We start from the raw sequence: 17229 nt of genomic DNA on the forward strand, positions 1-17229 counted from the left end.
CCGGCCGCCGCATATTGCGTTTCGTGAATTTTTTTTTTATCGCTATTTAGGTTATAACACGCAGCGTATTCGTTCAGCTGCATTTCCTTTACCCTGCTCTCCCTCCGTCTCTCTGTCACTCATGCGTCTTTCTCACATATTCACAGTCACAACGTCAGCACACGTTAGCAACAATGCATACATACGCCGTTCTAGTAAGACCGACAGCTATATCAGCGAGCTTTCATCATTAGTGCCGTAGCTAAAAGTCGAGGAAAGTTGAGGCTACTTTTCGCTAGTTACCTTACTCAAAGGTTCCCCTTCGTTCTTTTGGTGAGAAGTCTCAGGAGCTAGCTACTTACCCGGCGTCCTGGAGCCGACCAGTTAAATAGTTGTTTAGCACTAGCGTGGCTACATGCATAATGCAGACATGATATATTAGTTGTTGTTAATTTTGTGAAGGTGTGAATCATTTAGGATTAATATTTAATGTAAAAAATTATTAACAAATTAACTGTGTAACGAATTATTGACGAAGGAATTATTACGACTCACCCCCCCCCCCCCCCCCTCCCCCGGTCTGACAACCCCCACCCCCCTCAACTAGCTTTCTAATCTGTGGGAAACACTGAGGCTACATGTTGATTTAACACTAATAAGACCCATTATAAATTGATTGTCTGGCAAAAAGGAGAACAAGAGTAATAAAGTCGATCAACAACAAAGATCAGTAGTTAACAGCTGGAGAGTCAAGGTTTCCTGCTGCCTGAAACATCTGTTTTTGTTACAGAAATAAACCAGACCCCTGTTCTAAGGACCCCTAGACCCGGTGTAGATGTCATACAAGGTTCTCTGCCAAGTTGAGACAACGATTCTCGTTCATGTGACCTTGACCATGAAGAGCAGGCATAATGTAAACGTTCTCTGTTTAAGCTACGACTATGGGACTGCCTAGTGATGTTCCCCATGAGCAGGAATTTAATATCTGTTCAAATGAAAACAGAAAACAATTTATTCTTGTTCAAATGCCTGGGAGTGTTATCTGGTGATAGTTTTAATAAGTCTGTTCTCTAGTTCCAGACTAAGCTATGTATCAATCCTTTACCTACCTTTGTTGCATGGAATAATGAACATGGGTGTTTGTAATTAGTCTTGACTCCAGACAGCAATGGCAAAGCCTCTGTCATTTGAAAAATACATGATACAAGATGCATCAAATACATGTTGACAGGCCTATGTCATTTTCATGTTAGACCAAAAGGAAAAAGGAAGTTTCTGAGTAAATGTTTGACATTTGTCTCTTTCACTACAAAGCATGTCTGTAAGCTCTAGCGTAGTTGCCATAGCACCCGTGACACCACAGTCGGATGTTGTACAGGGAAAACAGGATCAAAGAGAGGTGGGTTGACCTGGAGGTTTGAATGGTGAATTGTAGTGTTTCCCTAGGTTACCTAGCATAGGCCTGTAGCCATGGTCCTCAATATTTAGTTTACTCTGATTCATCTACGCTGTGTGATATTACATTTAGTCATTTAGCAGACGTTCTTATCCAGAGCGACTTACAGTAAGTACGGTGAAGTGCCTTGCCCAAGGACACAACGTCATTTGGCACAGCCGGGAATTGAACCAGCGACCTTCTGATTACTAGCCCGATTCCCTAACCGTTCTGCCATCTGACGCCATCTGATATAGCTCAACAACTACAACACAATCCACTGACACACCCGGCCACCTGGAGCACAGTGTGTCTGAGGTGTGTTCCACGCTGGCTTGCCACACTGCTTAAGTGGGAACTATTGGAAATTCTCAGGTGAAGTGAGTAGCTTGTGATGTGTGTGCAACACAGGAAGATGTGTCAGTGCTACAACAGGCACCCTCTAGGACTGAATCTCAAATGGAAATAGTGTGCTGAGTGCTCACTATTTTGAACACAGTCATGCATCTTCATTTAGGCTTTGCTGACTGTCAGAGCAGCCAGTGAAGTGGAGACTGTTGTGGCAGATACTGGGACATGTTTAAATGCCATATGGGGTTGAGGGGCTTATCTGTTGTTATAGCTGGTCTTCTCAATAGTCTTTTCAGATTACATCTAAGCTGCTTTATTTAAAGGCGGCCAAAGGATCTATTCTACTTTTTGTTATTCCTCTCAGATACTGTTGTGAAGTGGAAATGCTTCAAATTTAGCATTTTTTTTCTTCAGTTATTTATTGGGATTCCAATGTCAGTATCCCGTCAACTCAGTGTGAGCTTAGATATAATCCACCTTCAACATTCCCCAATCAGTGAAGTTGGCAGATTTATTTTTTACACCGTTTCAGGTTCTTGTTACGACACATTAGACTTCAGCCAAGTTCACACAGGAACGTGATTAAGCCACAGTTCTCTGTATTATCATGCTGACTGTTCACAAAGCAAAAGGACAATGGTGCTTCTCTGTGGAACACAGGATGAGCAGTATCAGAGCAGTGGTGCTTCTCTGTGGAACACAGGGTGAGCAGTATGAGAGCAGTGGTGCTTCTCTGTGGAGCACAGGGTGAGCAGTATCAGAGCAGTGGTGCTTCTCTGTGGAACACAGGGTGAGCAGTATCAGAGCAGTGGTGCTTCTCTGTGGAACACAAGGTGAGCAGTATGAGAGCAGTGGTGCTTCTCTGTGGAACACAAGGTGAGCAGTATGAGAGCAGTGGTGCTTCTCTGTGGAACACAAGGTGAGCAGTATGAGAGCAGTGGTGCTTTTCAGTGGAACACAGGGTGAGCAGTATGAGAGCAGTGGTGCTTCTCTGTGGAACACAGGGTGAGCAGTATCAGAGCATTGTGCAGCAGGCCACAGGAACACAGCTGTTCTGAGAAAAGCCACCAAGGTGCCTGGCACTGCAGACAGACCCAGAACCAAACCCAAACCAGACCCAGTACCAGAACCTAGTCTGTGTGTGTGAGTGTGTGTGTTTCACAGTGTCCAAAGTGGCCACAAACATGATCAAGAGGCATCCAGCAGTCAGACATGGTACTCCTGGGCCAGTATGTTGCCTGTCCTAATAAGCCACAGCAGACAAGGACTCAATCACAGTGCTAGTAGCCAAGTGATCAAGCCTCACCAGCCAGGGTCTTCCCAAGCCTGCTGAGGTGTGTCTGTGTGTAACGTGCTCCAGACAGCCTGCATCAGGCCCTGGAGCCCCCCTCCTGTCCTGCACCTTTGGGGGTGTTTTGGGTTTTGTCTTGATTTTTCATGGTGTTGTTGTGTGGTTGGAAGGCCTAGTGGCGTAGACTCCTGCTTCACGTGTAGCTAAGCTATATTAATGCTGGTGGCGTAGACTCCTGCTTCACGTGTAGCTAAGCTATATTAATGCTGGTGGCATAGACTCCTGCTTCACGTGTAGCTAAGCTATATTAATGCTGGTGGGTTAGACTCCTGCTTCACGTGTAGCTAAGCTATCTTAATGCTGGTGGCATAGACTCCTGCTTCACGTGTAGCTAAGCTATCTTAATGCTGGTGGTGTTAGACTTCTGCTTCACGTGTAGCTAAGCTATCTTAATGCTGGTGGCATAGACTCCTGCTTCACGTGTAGCTAAGCTATATTAATGCTGGTGGCATAGACTCCTGCTTCACGTGTAGCTAAGCTATATAAATGCTGGTGGCATAGACTCCTGCTTCACGTGTAGCTAAGCTATATTAATGCTGGTGGCATAGACTCCTGCTTCACGTGTAGCTAAGCTATATTAATGCTGGTGGCATAGACTCCTGCTTCACGTGTAGCTAAGCTATCTTAATGCTGGTGGTGTTAGACTTCTGCTTGACGCGTAGCTAAGATATATTAATGCTGGTGGTGTAGACTCCTGCTTCACGTGTAGCTAAGCTTTATTAATGCTGGTGGTGTAGACTTCTGCTTCACGTGTAGCTAAGATATATTAATGCTGGTGGTGTAGACTCCTGCTTCACGTGTAGCTAAGCTATCTTAATGCTGGTGGCATAGACTCCTGCTTCTCGTGTAGCTAAGCTATATTAATGCTGGTGGCGTAGACTCCTGCTTCTCGTGTAGCTAAGCTATCTTAATGCTGGTGGTGTTAGACTCCTGCTTCATGTGTAGCTAAGCTATCTTAATGCTGGTGGCATAGACTCCTGCTTCACGTGTAGCTAAGCTATCTTAATGCTGGTTGGGTAGACTCCTGCTTCACTTGTAGCTAAGTTATATTTAGAAGGGGTAATTGATTGCAAAACCGATTTTACCTTGTCATAGTTGCACAACGACAGTTCGGTGGGTAAAATGGACATACAGTGAACCTCAAAGTCCATTGACTCCTCTTTCCCATCTAAATCTCACAACTTGAAACTGCAGCTATAAATGATCGGTTTCGAAAAAGCTGAATTTGTGACGTCACAAATGTAGCAACCTTTGTCACGCCCCAACATTTATATACAGACCAGCCCTCTGGTGTTTTGGCCCAGGATCTCAGACACTATTTTAGCTCCGCGCTGCTCTGTCTACTTCCACGGGAATTGCAAAGGAGAAAGTTTGGAAGTTTTTAAAGGATATTGAAAATGTACCATCGTAAATGCAGTAGTCGAGGCTGTACAGGGAATGCTTACACTTTTCAGAGTCTTCCCAAGGAACCAAACACTCGACGGGCATGACTGATGTTTGTCTATGAGAAGATCCCTGTGCAGTTCAACACTCAATTCACACATTTGCTCAAACCATTTCCAGGGCTCTAGAGTCGCATATGCGACCAAAATTTGAACTGGTGCGACTAAACATTTCAGATTCAGATTCAACTTTATTTTGCCATGTATACAGATACTAGAAATTTGATTTGGTATTCTCCATGCACTCCTGCACGAGATCTCTGCGGCCGCTACACAAGCGCCACTAACCTTTTACAACTAACAAGGGGGTGGGTAGAAATTACAGCAGAACATGAGGAGAGGGGAGGGGACAAAAAAGGCAACCCCCAGACTATGCTCCCAGAGGAGTACAGTGTGGGAACAGGCAAAAAACATCTCAGCACATAAGCACATACGTTGTACAATATTACAGAAACACATGACTTCCAATGGGGAGGGGGGGTGGGGTAGTCAAGTAGCATCTGGACCTGCAGCCATGGTAGGCGCTGGTCGCAGAACCGCAAGCCACCCTGAGGGAATAGCAGGCAAAGGCGTTGGATGGTGTGATAGCACATCTGTGGTAGATGAAAGTTAGTGTATGAGTGTGCCTGGGTTGGCGCCTTCGCCTAGGCCACAATCAGTCAGATTCTCAGTTTGCAGATAGTATTGCCATGGAGACATCCTTGGTCATGACCAAAGACAGAGACACAATCAACAGGTGTCTGTGGGAGGGGGAAGGGAAGAGACTACAGAGAGCCTCCTAGGTCGCCCCGGTGCACCTAACCTCGCATCCGCTGCCTCTCCAGGAACGAAGCGTTTGTTTCTTCTGTGACGGAACTGACACTCATGGTTGGATCATATCATGGTCTAAACTAATCAGAGACAGAAATGGGGCGGGTCTTTGCCTCTGATTGGCTGTGGTCCAGATATTCCTGTAGGCCTACACTGCTCCGTGCTGTGTGATTGAAATTACGACCTGAGCACCAGAGAATCAGTTATGGCAGACCTGATTATTGTACGACCCACGGGCCACAACCGGCCCACAGGCTGTCCCAATCCGGCCCGCGTGAGGTAAATCAAAAATTAAAGATAAGTGTTGAGCGCTAGTAAATATGTAGTCCTGAAAGAGGTTAGGGTTAGGGTTACCCTAACCCTAATGATCAGGCGATTTACACATGTGCGCTTGCGCAACCTCACCGACAGGAGAGTTAGCTTTTGGTTAGCCCCCTCGAAAATGAAAAACTAAAGGTTGATACAGAATGTAGAGTTTTTAACAAGACATGGACTTCTAAGTATCTGTTTACAGATGTCAAAGTCAAAGCTGTGTTCTTAGTTCGCTAAGGTCGCTGTGTTGAAGGATTATAATTTGAATCAGCACTAAGGGACTAAAGTAAAAAACTAACGCGGACATAATAAGAACTTGACTTATTCAGTGGGCGCGGGCTGTTGGTTTGCTAGTTAATTTGCAGACCCGGATCATCACCTGTCAGCTGTCCTTCGCATATCCACCTCAGACATTCAGCCAGATTTCGATGCACTTGTTCAAGCCCACTGGATTCCTCTCACAGAACAAAATGAACTGAAAAAACGTATTGCTTTTTGTATAAAGTTGATCAATTGTTTATCTTTAACATTCTGCAAAACAACTTTTTAGTGTTTGTGAAGATTAATTATTTACAAATTGAATGAAACACTGATGTAATGATTATTTTAGTTTTTGCTCTTACTTCAATAGTATTTTCCTAGTTGACCAACATGTAAAATATTTATATAACTATTTACAGAATATCCTTATTCTTCTGATAACCAGTAGCAGCTAGGGCTGTCACGATAACTACTTTTTCTTGTGCAATATATTGCACCAAAATTATTGCAATAAACGATATTATTGCAACCAGTGTTGACTGGCTTGGCCTTCCTCTGTTGAAGCACGGGTCAAATCGTTGTCTGGCCTTGAGTAAAAAACCCAAACAAACAGATGTCTCCTAGTGTCGTCATCATGTGACTGAACTTTAACAACACAGTGGACCAGCGCCCTGTGCACCAGTGTAGTCTGCTGTCCAGAACCAGCCTGTAGTGTAGCCCAGGTTTAGGGTTTGACTACTGGCATGCTGCCCCATGGTGAAGTGCATTGTGGGCAGGTTCTGTGCAGAGTCCAAGGTGACAGCTGTGGTATAAAATGTGATTGGTTGGCCTGTAAGTTCTGTGGAAGAGAGGGGGTTTTGTTTAATGTCCTCTGTGTTGGCCTCATAATCAAATGGATCGCCTTGACCGGGCTCCCTTGACAAACAGGAAAACGATATAGGACACAGCATAGGCGTGCACCTGTTAGAATGTCACACAGACTTCTCGACCAATCAGAGTGTGAATCCTATGGCATCAGAGGCCGCACTATCTTTTAGTTGTTCTTTTGTTGCTGTGGTGATTCCAAGAACCGGTGTGTTATCAGGCATGTTTACTTAGTGACAGTTTCTTCAGTACTGCCTCTGACACATCTGAATATGAATACTCCCTCCAATGTCAGAGACGCACCTGTTATGGAGGGAGCTCCGTCCCCCCAGTAACAAGGCTGGGATTGCAGCCTGCAGTCAGACCTCAGGGTCAATGTGCTGCTACAGCTTTTAACCTCTGATTCCACTGATAATGGCGGCTGAGGTTTTTACAGACACACCACCTCTCTCCCTTCCTCTGACTGGAGTTCTAACTGTCGCACGTCCGTCAGCCCGGGTCCTGGTGGGCTGTGTCTCGACTCGCGAGGCTGTCTGAGTGACCAGGAGGGTTAGGGGTGCAGGTCTGTTGCCAGAAGCAACATGTGTTGTGCCAAACAGGAGGTCTGTACGCCGCAGTGACTGCTAGCTTCTTGGGATCCAAAGAATGCTGCAATCTATTGTCAACAGATTTATTGGAACCCTAGACACGCGCATGTATGTACATAACACGCTGGAGCCCTAGACACACACACAATAGAAAAATACGGCCTGAAGACTGAGTAATTGGACAACAGGAACATCATGCAATCTAGAGTGTAGAATGACACCAGGGATCAGTCGATTAGCTGAGTCATTTCTAAGTCAACTCACTGTGTGTTCCTACAGTTCCCTGAAGGGTGTGTTGCAGTCAAATATTTCCCCCAGATTTTTACTGACCCTCCAGTTAACCCAGTGATGTTGCCGTGTCAGTGAGAACTCAGACTCCCAACATGCCAACATGGCTGCCAGACTGGCCTGTGTTAGAGCTCAAAGCCTCTTGGAGCCGGTCCTGTTTACCAAGCAGTAAATAGTTGTGTGATGGAGGGTCCTCTGTCTCAGGTCTGTAATGGTCCCACCCAGCAGTAAAGAGTTGTGTGGTGGAGGGTCCTCTGTTTCACCCAGCAGTGTTGCCTCTCAAGGCTTTGCTGCAGGGCACACAAGATAGCGATGACATCATGGACAGGGTTCTGAAAGGAATGCTTGGCCTGCCAGATTCTGGAAGTGATGCTGTGCACAGACCTGGCTCACAGTCCCAGTTTAGAGAGAGATTCCCCCAGACGTGGTCCCAGACGTGGTCCCAGACGTGGTCCCAGACGTGGCAAGGGGTGTGCTTAGCCGCCTGCGAGTGTGTAGGTTAGAGTAGAAGGTTTAGGCGATGTGAGGAAAGCCAAAGGCCTCCTTTGCCTTTTCAAAGCAGGAAACAGCGTGAAAGTGTGGTATCAGGGTCAGTGACCAGGTCTAGAGGTGTGGTATCAGGGTCAGTCACCAGGTCTAGAGGTGTGGTATCAGGGTCTGTCACCAGGTCTAGAGGTGTGGTATCAGGGTCTGTCACCAGGTCTAGAGGTGTGGTATCAGGGCGTGGCGCTCTTTATCTTCTGTATAAAGTTGTTGGATACACACTAGAAATGTGATTAGGGTTAGGGTTATGTGGTTTATGGACAATGTAGGTTACATGAAACCGACTCGGTCAGGCTTGAACATTTGTCAAGCACAAGTTCAACTGAACAGCTTTGCAAACATAAACACTGCCGTTGTTGTGGTGATGAGTGAGTGAGTGAGTGAGCGAGCGAGCGAGGAGGAAGAGGAGGTTGCTGTGGCGCTCAGTGGGGGGGGTCCTGGGGATTACCCGGCTAATCTGAGGACAGACAACGGACACCTGTGCCCCCTCAGAACCCAGCACAGGGATTAAGGATCCACGCTGCGCTAATGAGGAGGGGATGTGTGTTTAGGTGGGCAGCATATGTGCCCCCCCCCCCCTGGCTCTAATAGAGAACTTGTTATGATGATCATGAAGTGATGTGTGCAAATGTTCCTTTTCTTTCTGCAAATTATTTGGCAATTATTTAAGGGTGTTAAACTGGAGACTGGTACAGTGTGGGGGCTGGGGACTGTTTGATGGCGTGGGCTGAGTTTGCACAAGGACATCCTCTGAACAACATCCCTCTTCCCCATGTCGTATTAATACGACTCAGCCCAGAGGAACACTCTCATCATCATGTCAGTCAGCAAGAACCGTTTGCCACAGGCAGGAAGCTGGGACTGATAGAGAGTACAGATCACCAGGCAGTCATATCCTCAAGGTTGAGAAACTCTTATGACTGCTATTACTGCTTGTTAATACCCAAACAGCTGTAGGCACATGTTGTGGCCTGCCTTCTGCTTCTTGTTAAAGACTGCAGTTAAAGAGTACTAAAAAGAGAAGGACAACAAACAAGAAGAAGAGTTGATTTAACTACTAGACGTGTTACACAGAGCGGTTGTTACATGTTAGGCAGTTAGGGTTAGGGTTAACCCTATCCTATCACTGCCTTTGCTGCTGGGTCTGTTACCTGTTCGGCAGTCCTATCACTGCCTCTGCTGCTGGGTCTGTTACATGTTAGGCAGTCCTATTACTACCTCTGTGCTGGGTCTGTTACATGTTAGGCAGTCCTATCACTGCCTCTGCTGTTGGGTCTGTTACATGTTAGGCAGTCCTATCACTGCCTCTGCTGTTGGGTCTGTTACATGTTAGGCAGTCCTATCACTGCCTCTGCTGTTGGGTCTGTTACATGTTAGGCAGTCCTATCACTGCCTCTGCTGTTGGGTCTGTTACATGTTAGGCAGTCCTATCACTGCCTCTGTGCTGCTGGGAAAGTTTCTGTCATGCGGTCAGATCAGCTGAGACACAGACTGGATGAGTAAGATTATGAAGAAATGCGGTTCTGTGAGAGAAATTGTAGACCCAGACCCAGGGTTAGACCAAGACCCAGGCCCAGACCCAGGGTTAGACCAAGACCCAGACCCAGACCCAGGGTTAGACCAAGACCCAGACCCAGGCCCAGGGTTAGTCCAAGACCCAGGCCCAGGGTTAGACCAAGACCCAGGCCCAGGGTTAGACCAAGACCCAGACCCAGGGTTAGACCAAGACCCAGACCCAGACCCAGGGTTAGACCAAGACCCAGGCCCAGACCCAGGGTTAGACCAAGACCCAGACCCAGGGTTAGACCAAGACCCAGACCCAGGCCCAGGGTTAGACCAAGACCCAGGCCCAGGCCCAGGGTTAGACCAAGACCCAGGCCCAGGGTTAGACCAAGACCCAGGCCCAGACCCAGGGTTAGACCCAGACCCAGGGTTAGACCAAGACCCAGACCCAGGCCCAGACCCAGGGTTAGACCCAGACCCAGGGTTAGACCAAGACCCAGACCCAGGCCCAGGCCCAGACCCAGGGTTAGACCCAGACCCAGACCCAGGGTTAGACCAAGGCCCAGACCCAGGCCCAGACCCAGACCCAGGGTTAGACCAAGACCCAGACCCAGGGTTAGACCAAGACCCAGGCCCAGGGTTAGACCAAGACCCAGGCCCAGACCCAGGGATAGACCAAGGCCCAGGCCCAGACCCAGGGTTAGACCCAGGCCCAGACCCAGGCCTAGACCCAAGGTTAGACCAAGACCCAGGCCCAGACCCAGGGTTAGACCCAGACCCAGGGTTAGACCAAGACCCAGACCCAGGCCCAGACCCAGACCCAGGGTTAGACCCAGACCCAGACCCAGGGTTAGACCAAGGCCCAGACCCAGGGTTAGACCAAGACCCAGACCCAGGGTTAGACCAAGACCAAGACCAAGACCCAGACCCAGGCCCAGGCCCAGGGTTAGACCAAGACCCAGGCCCAGACCCAGGGTTAGACCCAGGCCCAGACCCAGGGGGGGGGGGGGGGGGGGGGGGGGCAGAGAGCAGACAGGATAGAGAGGGTGGACTCATTAAAGTGAGACTCCTGAGGTGTGGTGATGTCACACTGAGGTGTGATGATGTCACACTGAGGTGTGATGAATTGCATCCTGAGGTGTGATGAATTGCATCCTGAGGTGTGATGATGTGCATCCTGAGGTGTGATGTCACACTGAGGTGTGATGATGTGCATCCTGAGGTGTGATGATGTCACACTGAGGTGTGATGATGTGCATCCTGAGGTGTGATGATGTGATGATGTCACACTGAGGTGTGATGATGTGCATCCTGCGGTGTGATGATGTGCATCCTGAGGAATATTGATGTCCATCTTCGATTCTAGAGGTTTATTGACTCTCAGCCGAGGAAGGAAAATCATGATATTCAAGGATTTACTTCCTTTTCTAGCTGAGCTACGGACCAGGGACCTCCAGGGCGGGAGGAGCCTCTCCACAGCTCTCCCTGCAGGGCCTGCTCTGTGTGGCATTGAGAGTTTAGATCAATATCCACATCCAAAACTAACCAATCCCTCAACATCCACCACTTACCAGGAGGGGTCCCTGGTGAGGGGTGGAACTGAGCCCAGGCAGGTCTTCTCTGGTCAGGTAGAGCCAGGTGCTCTGCTCCTCTCTTAGTCACCAGCACCCCATTAATACACACACTCTGAATGTACACACACATGAACACACAAACCTCATACATGCACACATACCCACATTCTCCATGTCATTGAATGGTGAAACCAGAGCCCTGACAACTGAGTGGGTGTCACAGGAGGAGCAGGAGACAGGAGGAGCAGGAGACAGGAGGAGCAGGAGATAGGAGGAGGAGAGAGACAGGAGGAGGAGAGAGACAGGAGGAGCAGGAGACAGGAGGAGGAGAGAGACAGGAGGAGCAGGAGACAGGAGGAGGAGAGAGACAGGAGGAGGAGAGAGACAGGAGGAGCAGGAGACAGGAGGAGCAGGAGACAGGAGGAGAGGTGGGAGAGAAATGCTGCTTGACTAGGAGAGCGTAAGGATGAGATCTCTGTCTCCAGGCAAGCCGGAAGCAGGCACAACAATTAGAAAAGGCTTGACTCGGTTTTATTAGCAACGACGTCGGATCATGCCATCAGTCCATGACAGAGTGATAGCATGAGTGAGAAACGTGTCTCTCAGAAGGCCATTATATACATGTGCTGGACCATACAGATATAGTAACCACCAAAACATGCCCTTAAACCGTATACTTTTCACGACTTCATGCACAGGAGAAACAACACACAGGTGGTGCATTCATCACCCAACAGAAAACATCATACACCCAGCTATCCACCCAGCCAGCCAGTAACCAACACAGAGCCTGTCTGCAGTGTTGGGAAGGATACTTTCAAAACGTATTTTGTTACAGTATACAGAATGCATGCCCAAAAATGTATTTTGTAACATGTTCCGTTCCGTTACTCAATCTGAGTAATGTATTCTGAATACTTGGATTACTTCCACCTAGAATGGCATTTTATAAGTGTAGGAATGCGGCCATCAAATCCTGCTTAATAAACCGCGTTTCCCGATAACGATGGATCTTAGTTGTTACGAGGGTTCTCTACGAGCAAAATAACAATCATCGTTATTTATTACGTGCATTTCCCGAACATGCTCGTAAGGAGAACCCTCGTATGAGTCTGTTAAGAACTACTTGAGAGTGGATGAGAGGCATGCTTTGGCCAACCATGGTACGTGAGTTTGCATCCCCCGTGCATGTGATGGCCATGCATTAGCTTAGCCAATAGCATTGCAGAAGGAAAGAACGAGAAGCAATGACATGGGAGCGATAGATGTAGTTGTGTTCGTACAGTGTAAACACCACCAGATAAAAGTTCTGGGAAATGCATGGAGTTGCCTTCATTTATTTAAAGAGTGAATAAACTCGTGAAACATAAGTATCGTAATCGGATCAATTGATTTCAACAATGTAACTGTATTCTAAATACCAACTATTTAAATTGTAATTGTAACGGAATAAAGTTACTCATCTTTTTGTATTGTGAATACATAACGCTAGTACATGTGTTCCGTTCCTCCCCAACATTGCCTGTCTTGAGGTCCCCACAGATCTGTCCCAAGGCCAGCAGGGCTAATGGGCTCCAGGCATAACATGCCAGAGCAGAAGAGAAGCTAGGTGAAAGGGTTCTCCAGCTTAACCCAGCCATGTCATCAAGAGCATCTGACTGGGTTTACATTTTACCCTCCAGTTAGTGGAATACCCCTGGACTGTGTGCTCAGGTGTCAGGTTCTGTTTTAATGTGTTGAGGAAGGTGGTGGAGGAGTGGTGGTATGTGTCTGGACAGACAAGAATGGAGCCCTGGAGACAGTTCTCTCCAGTCAGCTGCAGCCTGGTTCCTCTGGTTCTCCAGTCAGCTGCAGCCTGGTTCCTCTGGTTCTCCAGTCAGCTGCAGCCTGGTTCCTCTGGTTCTCCAGTCAGCTGCAGCCTGGTTCCTCTGGTTCTCCAGTCAGCTGCAGCCTGGTTCCTCTGGTTCTCCAGTCAGCTGCAGCCTGGTTCCTCTGGTTCTCAAGTCAGCTGATGAGTGCTGGAGCTGCTTCTCCTCACAGGCAGAGAGGGCGTGGCAGGGAGGGCGTGGCAGAGAGGGCGTGGCAGGGAGGGCGTGGCAGAGAGGGCGTGGCAGACACACACACACAGTGTTTACACACAGGCATGAAGTATGGTGATCACCACTCAGACTGCATCCTGTTATTACTCAGTCATGGAAAACCAGCCAGTCTGAAAATCTTCCTCATCCATGTTCCTCACGCCCTCCCCACCGGACGCAGCCTTGGAAAATCCAGCTATGGAACAAACTTGGGGTCTCTTGATTGAACAGGAGATCTACTTAGATCATCTCCCCCCTTCCATGTACCCCCTCTCTACACTCCTCTCCTCCCAGACACCCTCCCTCACCCAGGACACTCCCTGCAGGTGTAGAGGGAGACACCTGTGTCACATGAGCAGACATAGCGTATATGATGCTTTAATGAAGACTATAAAAACAATGTTTGGAGTTATTGACCTTTTTGTGAGTGTGTAACTTGACTGCCGAGTCAAACCATCAAACTAGACGTCATCAATCAACATGAATGAATATGACCTTTCTTTCCTTCTTTCGCTCTCTGTCTCTCTCTCTGTCTCTCTCTCTGTCTCTCTCTCTGTCTCTCTCTCAGAGTTGTATGAACCTCCCTCCAGACAAAGCCAGACTACTGCGTCAGTACGACAACGAGAAGAAGTGGGAGCTCATCTGTGACCAGGTGGGACCTTCATACCTGTTCTGCATAGCCACATGTCTGGACTGTCCATGTCCTTTAGATACCCTGTCATATACACCTCCTGTCATATAGACCTCCTGTCATTATTATTATGACCTCCTGCTTTATGGCTTGCGGCCGGCCCACAAGGAGACAAAAACATCACACGCCATTGTGCTACAAAGTTTGTCGCTAGCATGTTGTGCTTGCTAACTATTTAAGCAGCCCTGCTCTTTACAATCATTGGTTAAGACAAAGGCATGCAAATGTCCCATGGCTCTTCTTCATTGGCTCCTTGCATAGACCTGGCGTGCGTGCGTGTTAGTGTGTGCGTGTTTACGACATCAACCCTGATTGAAACACAACAACAGGATCGCCGGTCCTGGGGTGGGAAAAGCTCCGTCACATTAGGTATCAACAAATGGTCACTAGCCCTCGCGTGTCCACCTATAGTCTTTGTCACACAGCATCTCCTTAAAACAACCAAACCCCCTCTTCTTAGTCCTCAGCCCCAAGATAAGCGTCTTGTATGTTTACCCAGAGTTCAGATTTGGGGGCCTTTCTTTGCACCCAAGGAATGCTGAACACAGAATTCTTATACAGGATAGATGTGTTACATCTTCAATTTTTCCAACACATATACACACACACGCACACTGTCTGTCTTTCTCAAATGCATACTCAGTCTTTTTTTCTCCCCCCCCCCCTCCCCCCCCCAAAAAAAAAGTTTGTGATGTGTGTGTGTGTACATATTTGTGTTAAAGTGTACTTTTTACACGTGTAATGAATGTAGTATAATGTATTGTTCTCTTCTATCTTTCCCCTGTGCGCCCCCCCCTCCAACAGGAAAGGTTCCAGTAATCGATGTAGTCTAATGTGTTGTTCTCTTCTATTTCTCCCCCCTAACAGGAAAGGTTCCAGGTGAAGAACCCCCCGCATACGTACATTCAGAAGCTGAGGGGTTATCTGGACCCCGCCGTCACCAGCAAGGTGAGATAAAAACAGACACACAAGAATGAAATACTGTGGTTCCAGAGAGAGATGGACAGAAACAGAGATAGAACCACTAGATAGATACAGAAAGAGAGAGAACCACTAGATAGATACAGAGATAGAACCACTAGATAGATACAGAGAGAGAGAACCACTAGATAGATACAGAGAGAACCACTAGATAGAAACAGAGATAGAACCACTAGATAGATACAGAGAGAGAACCACTAGATAGATACAGAGAGAGAGAGAACCACTAGATAGATATATAGAGAGGGAACCACTAGATAGATACAGATACACCCTTTCTACCAAAGTGAACCGGGAGCTAGTTTTGTGTGTACGGAAGGTTTATAAATGAGACCCCAGATCTCAGGAAAGTAGACTTATGTTCACTCTAGGTCTAGGACATGCCGCACTAGAGTACACCCTGTCCTGTGATTACCTGGGGATCAAAATCAGTGCCTCTGGAAAATCATCTAATAGAGGCCCTGCATGCTGAATTCTGTAGAATGATATTGAACATACAAAGGAAAACACCCACCAATGCATGCAGAGCAGAATTAGGCCAACATCCATTAATTATAAACATTAAGAAAAGAACACTAAAATTCTGGATGCATCTCAAATCAAGTCCCCAAGATACACTACAATTTGAAGCACTGCAAAACCAAGAACTGAACTCCAAAAAGAGTCCTTTCAGTCAGCTGGTCATGAGACTTACTAACCAACTAACACCTGACATTGTTCCATCTCAGATCAGCACTGCTTTACAATCACAAATCAGAGTAAACCAAAGTGTTCAACAAACCAAAAAGGCCTATCTGGAACATCGGAACAACCAAACCAAAACACAAACTATGTTGCTATCGGTCCCTAAACAGAGATTATGAATTGGCAAAATATTTTTTATTCTGTCAAAGATATAAAACAGAGACCAGTGACCACAGTCTAGCCATTGAAAAAGGCAGACACAAAAAAACCTGATTACCAAAGTAATCCAGAGTATGTGGTCACTGTACCTCAGATGAGGGTAGAGACAGAGATGCACGTTCTACTACACTGCCAACATTACAGACATACCAGACAGCATTTCTTTAATACATTTGAAACCCTTATACCATCGTTCACCACACTGTCCGATGATGAAAAGATGAAAGTGCTCTTAGGGGAGGGACACAGCCATGAAAGGCAGTGCCATGAAATGCGGGAAAACCTGAAGAAGAGATGGAGAGAGAGAAGGATTGAAAAGATGGAGAGAGAGAAGGATTGAAGAGATGGAGAAAGAGAAAGATTGAAGAGATGAAGAGAGAAATAGTGGCAGAAAGAGAAAAAGGAAAGATGGATAGAGGTAGTCTGTAAAACAGGGAGAAAGGGAGAGAAAGAGAGTGGGAGAGTTATGGTTGACACATTCCTGTTCCCCTTTTCTTCAAACTGAAACAATTGCTACTTTGTGCCTGAGTGTGAGTAGTGGTCACTGGCTGCATTCCTCTGCTTTGCCCCCAGCCAATCCGCTGCTTTGATACATTCCTTCCGGCAAATCCCAGCCAATCCACTGCTTTGGTACATTCTTCTGAGTTGCTCCGAGCCAATCCGCCCCCTACCAGGGTGGAAAAGTTCCATTCCAAGTCCCCAAGAATGTATCAGGCATGAGTTTGTTTCCTGGATGATCCCTCCAGTATACACCCCCAAACTTTCTATCCCCTCCTTTTCCTCTCCCCCCTCCTCTTCCCCCTCCCCCTACTCTTCCCCCTTCAAACTACTTTATTATACCCCTCTTTTTTGCTTTTTTTCTCTGGCTGATTTCTCCATCTCTCTAGTTTGCTCTCACTCTCCCTCTTTTTCTCTTTCTGTCTTTGTATTCTCTCTCTCTTCACTTAAATGTATTGCTCTCTCCCCCTCCTTTCATCTCTCTCTCTTTTTCTCCCCTGTTCAATGCTGCAGCTGGTACTACTTAGTGCAAAGGGGATGTGGGGGAGGCGGAGGAGAGGAGGAGAGGTAGAAGGGAGGCAGAGGAGGGGAGGTAGGAGGAGAGGAGGGGCACTGGTGGAGCCTTCACTTCGCTTTACACAAACACACAAAAGGCTCCTCCCTAATGAAAACACTTTTTCTCATCTCCTCATATGCCAAACACACACACCCACCATCCGGGCCATGGGAACAGCCCTGTCTTCTCCATGTTTCTCCAGCACGTACACCGGGCCTAGGG

The 17229-nt window shown here is 47.4% G+C and overlaps 1 protein-coding gene across 3 annotated transcripts in view; it reads left to right on the forward strand.

The window, feature by feature from the left end:
• fmnl2a (formin-like 2a) overlaps positions 1-17229 on the forward strand; it is a 74088-nt gene that overhangs the window by 9667 nt on the left and 47192 nt on the right. For all 3 annotated transcript variants that reach the window (XM_047046068.1, XM_047046069.1, XM_047046071.1), the window contains exons 2-3: positions 13947-14030; positions 14937-15017. In XM_047046068.1, coding sequence (XP_046902024.1) covers positions 13947-14030; positions 14937-15017 — 165 coding nt within the window. The remainder of the gene's footprint in view (positions 1-13946; positions 14031-14936; positions 15018-17229) is intronic.

Source organism: Hypomesus transpacificus, chromosome 23 (genome assembly GCF_021917145.1).
Source record: "Hypomesus transpacificus isolate Combined female chromosome 23, fHypTra1, whole genome shotgun sequence".
Classification (NCBI taxonomy): Eukaryota; Metazoa; Chordata; class Actinopteri; order Osmeriformes; family Osmeridae; genus Hypomesus; species Hypomesus transpacificus.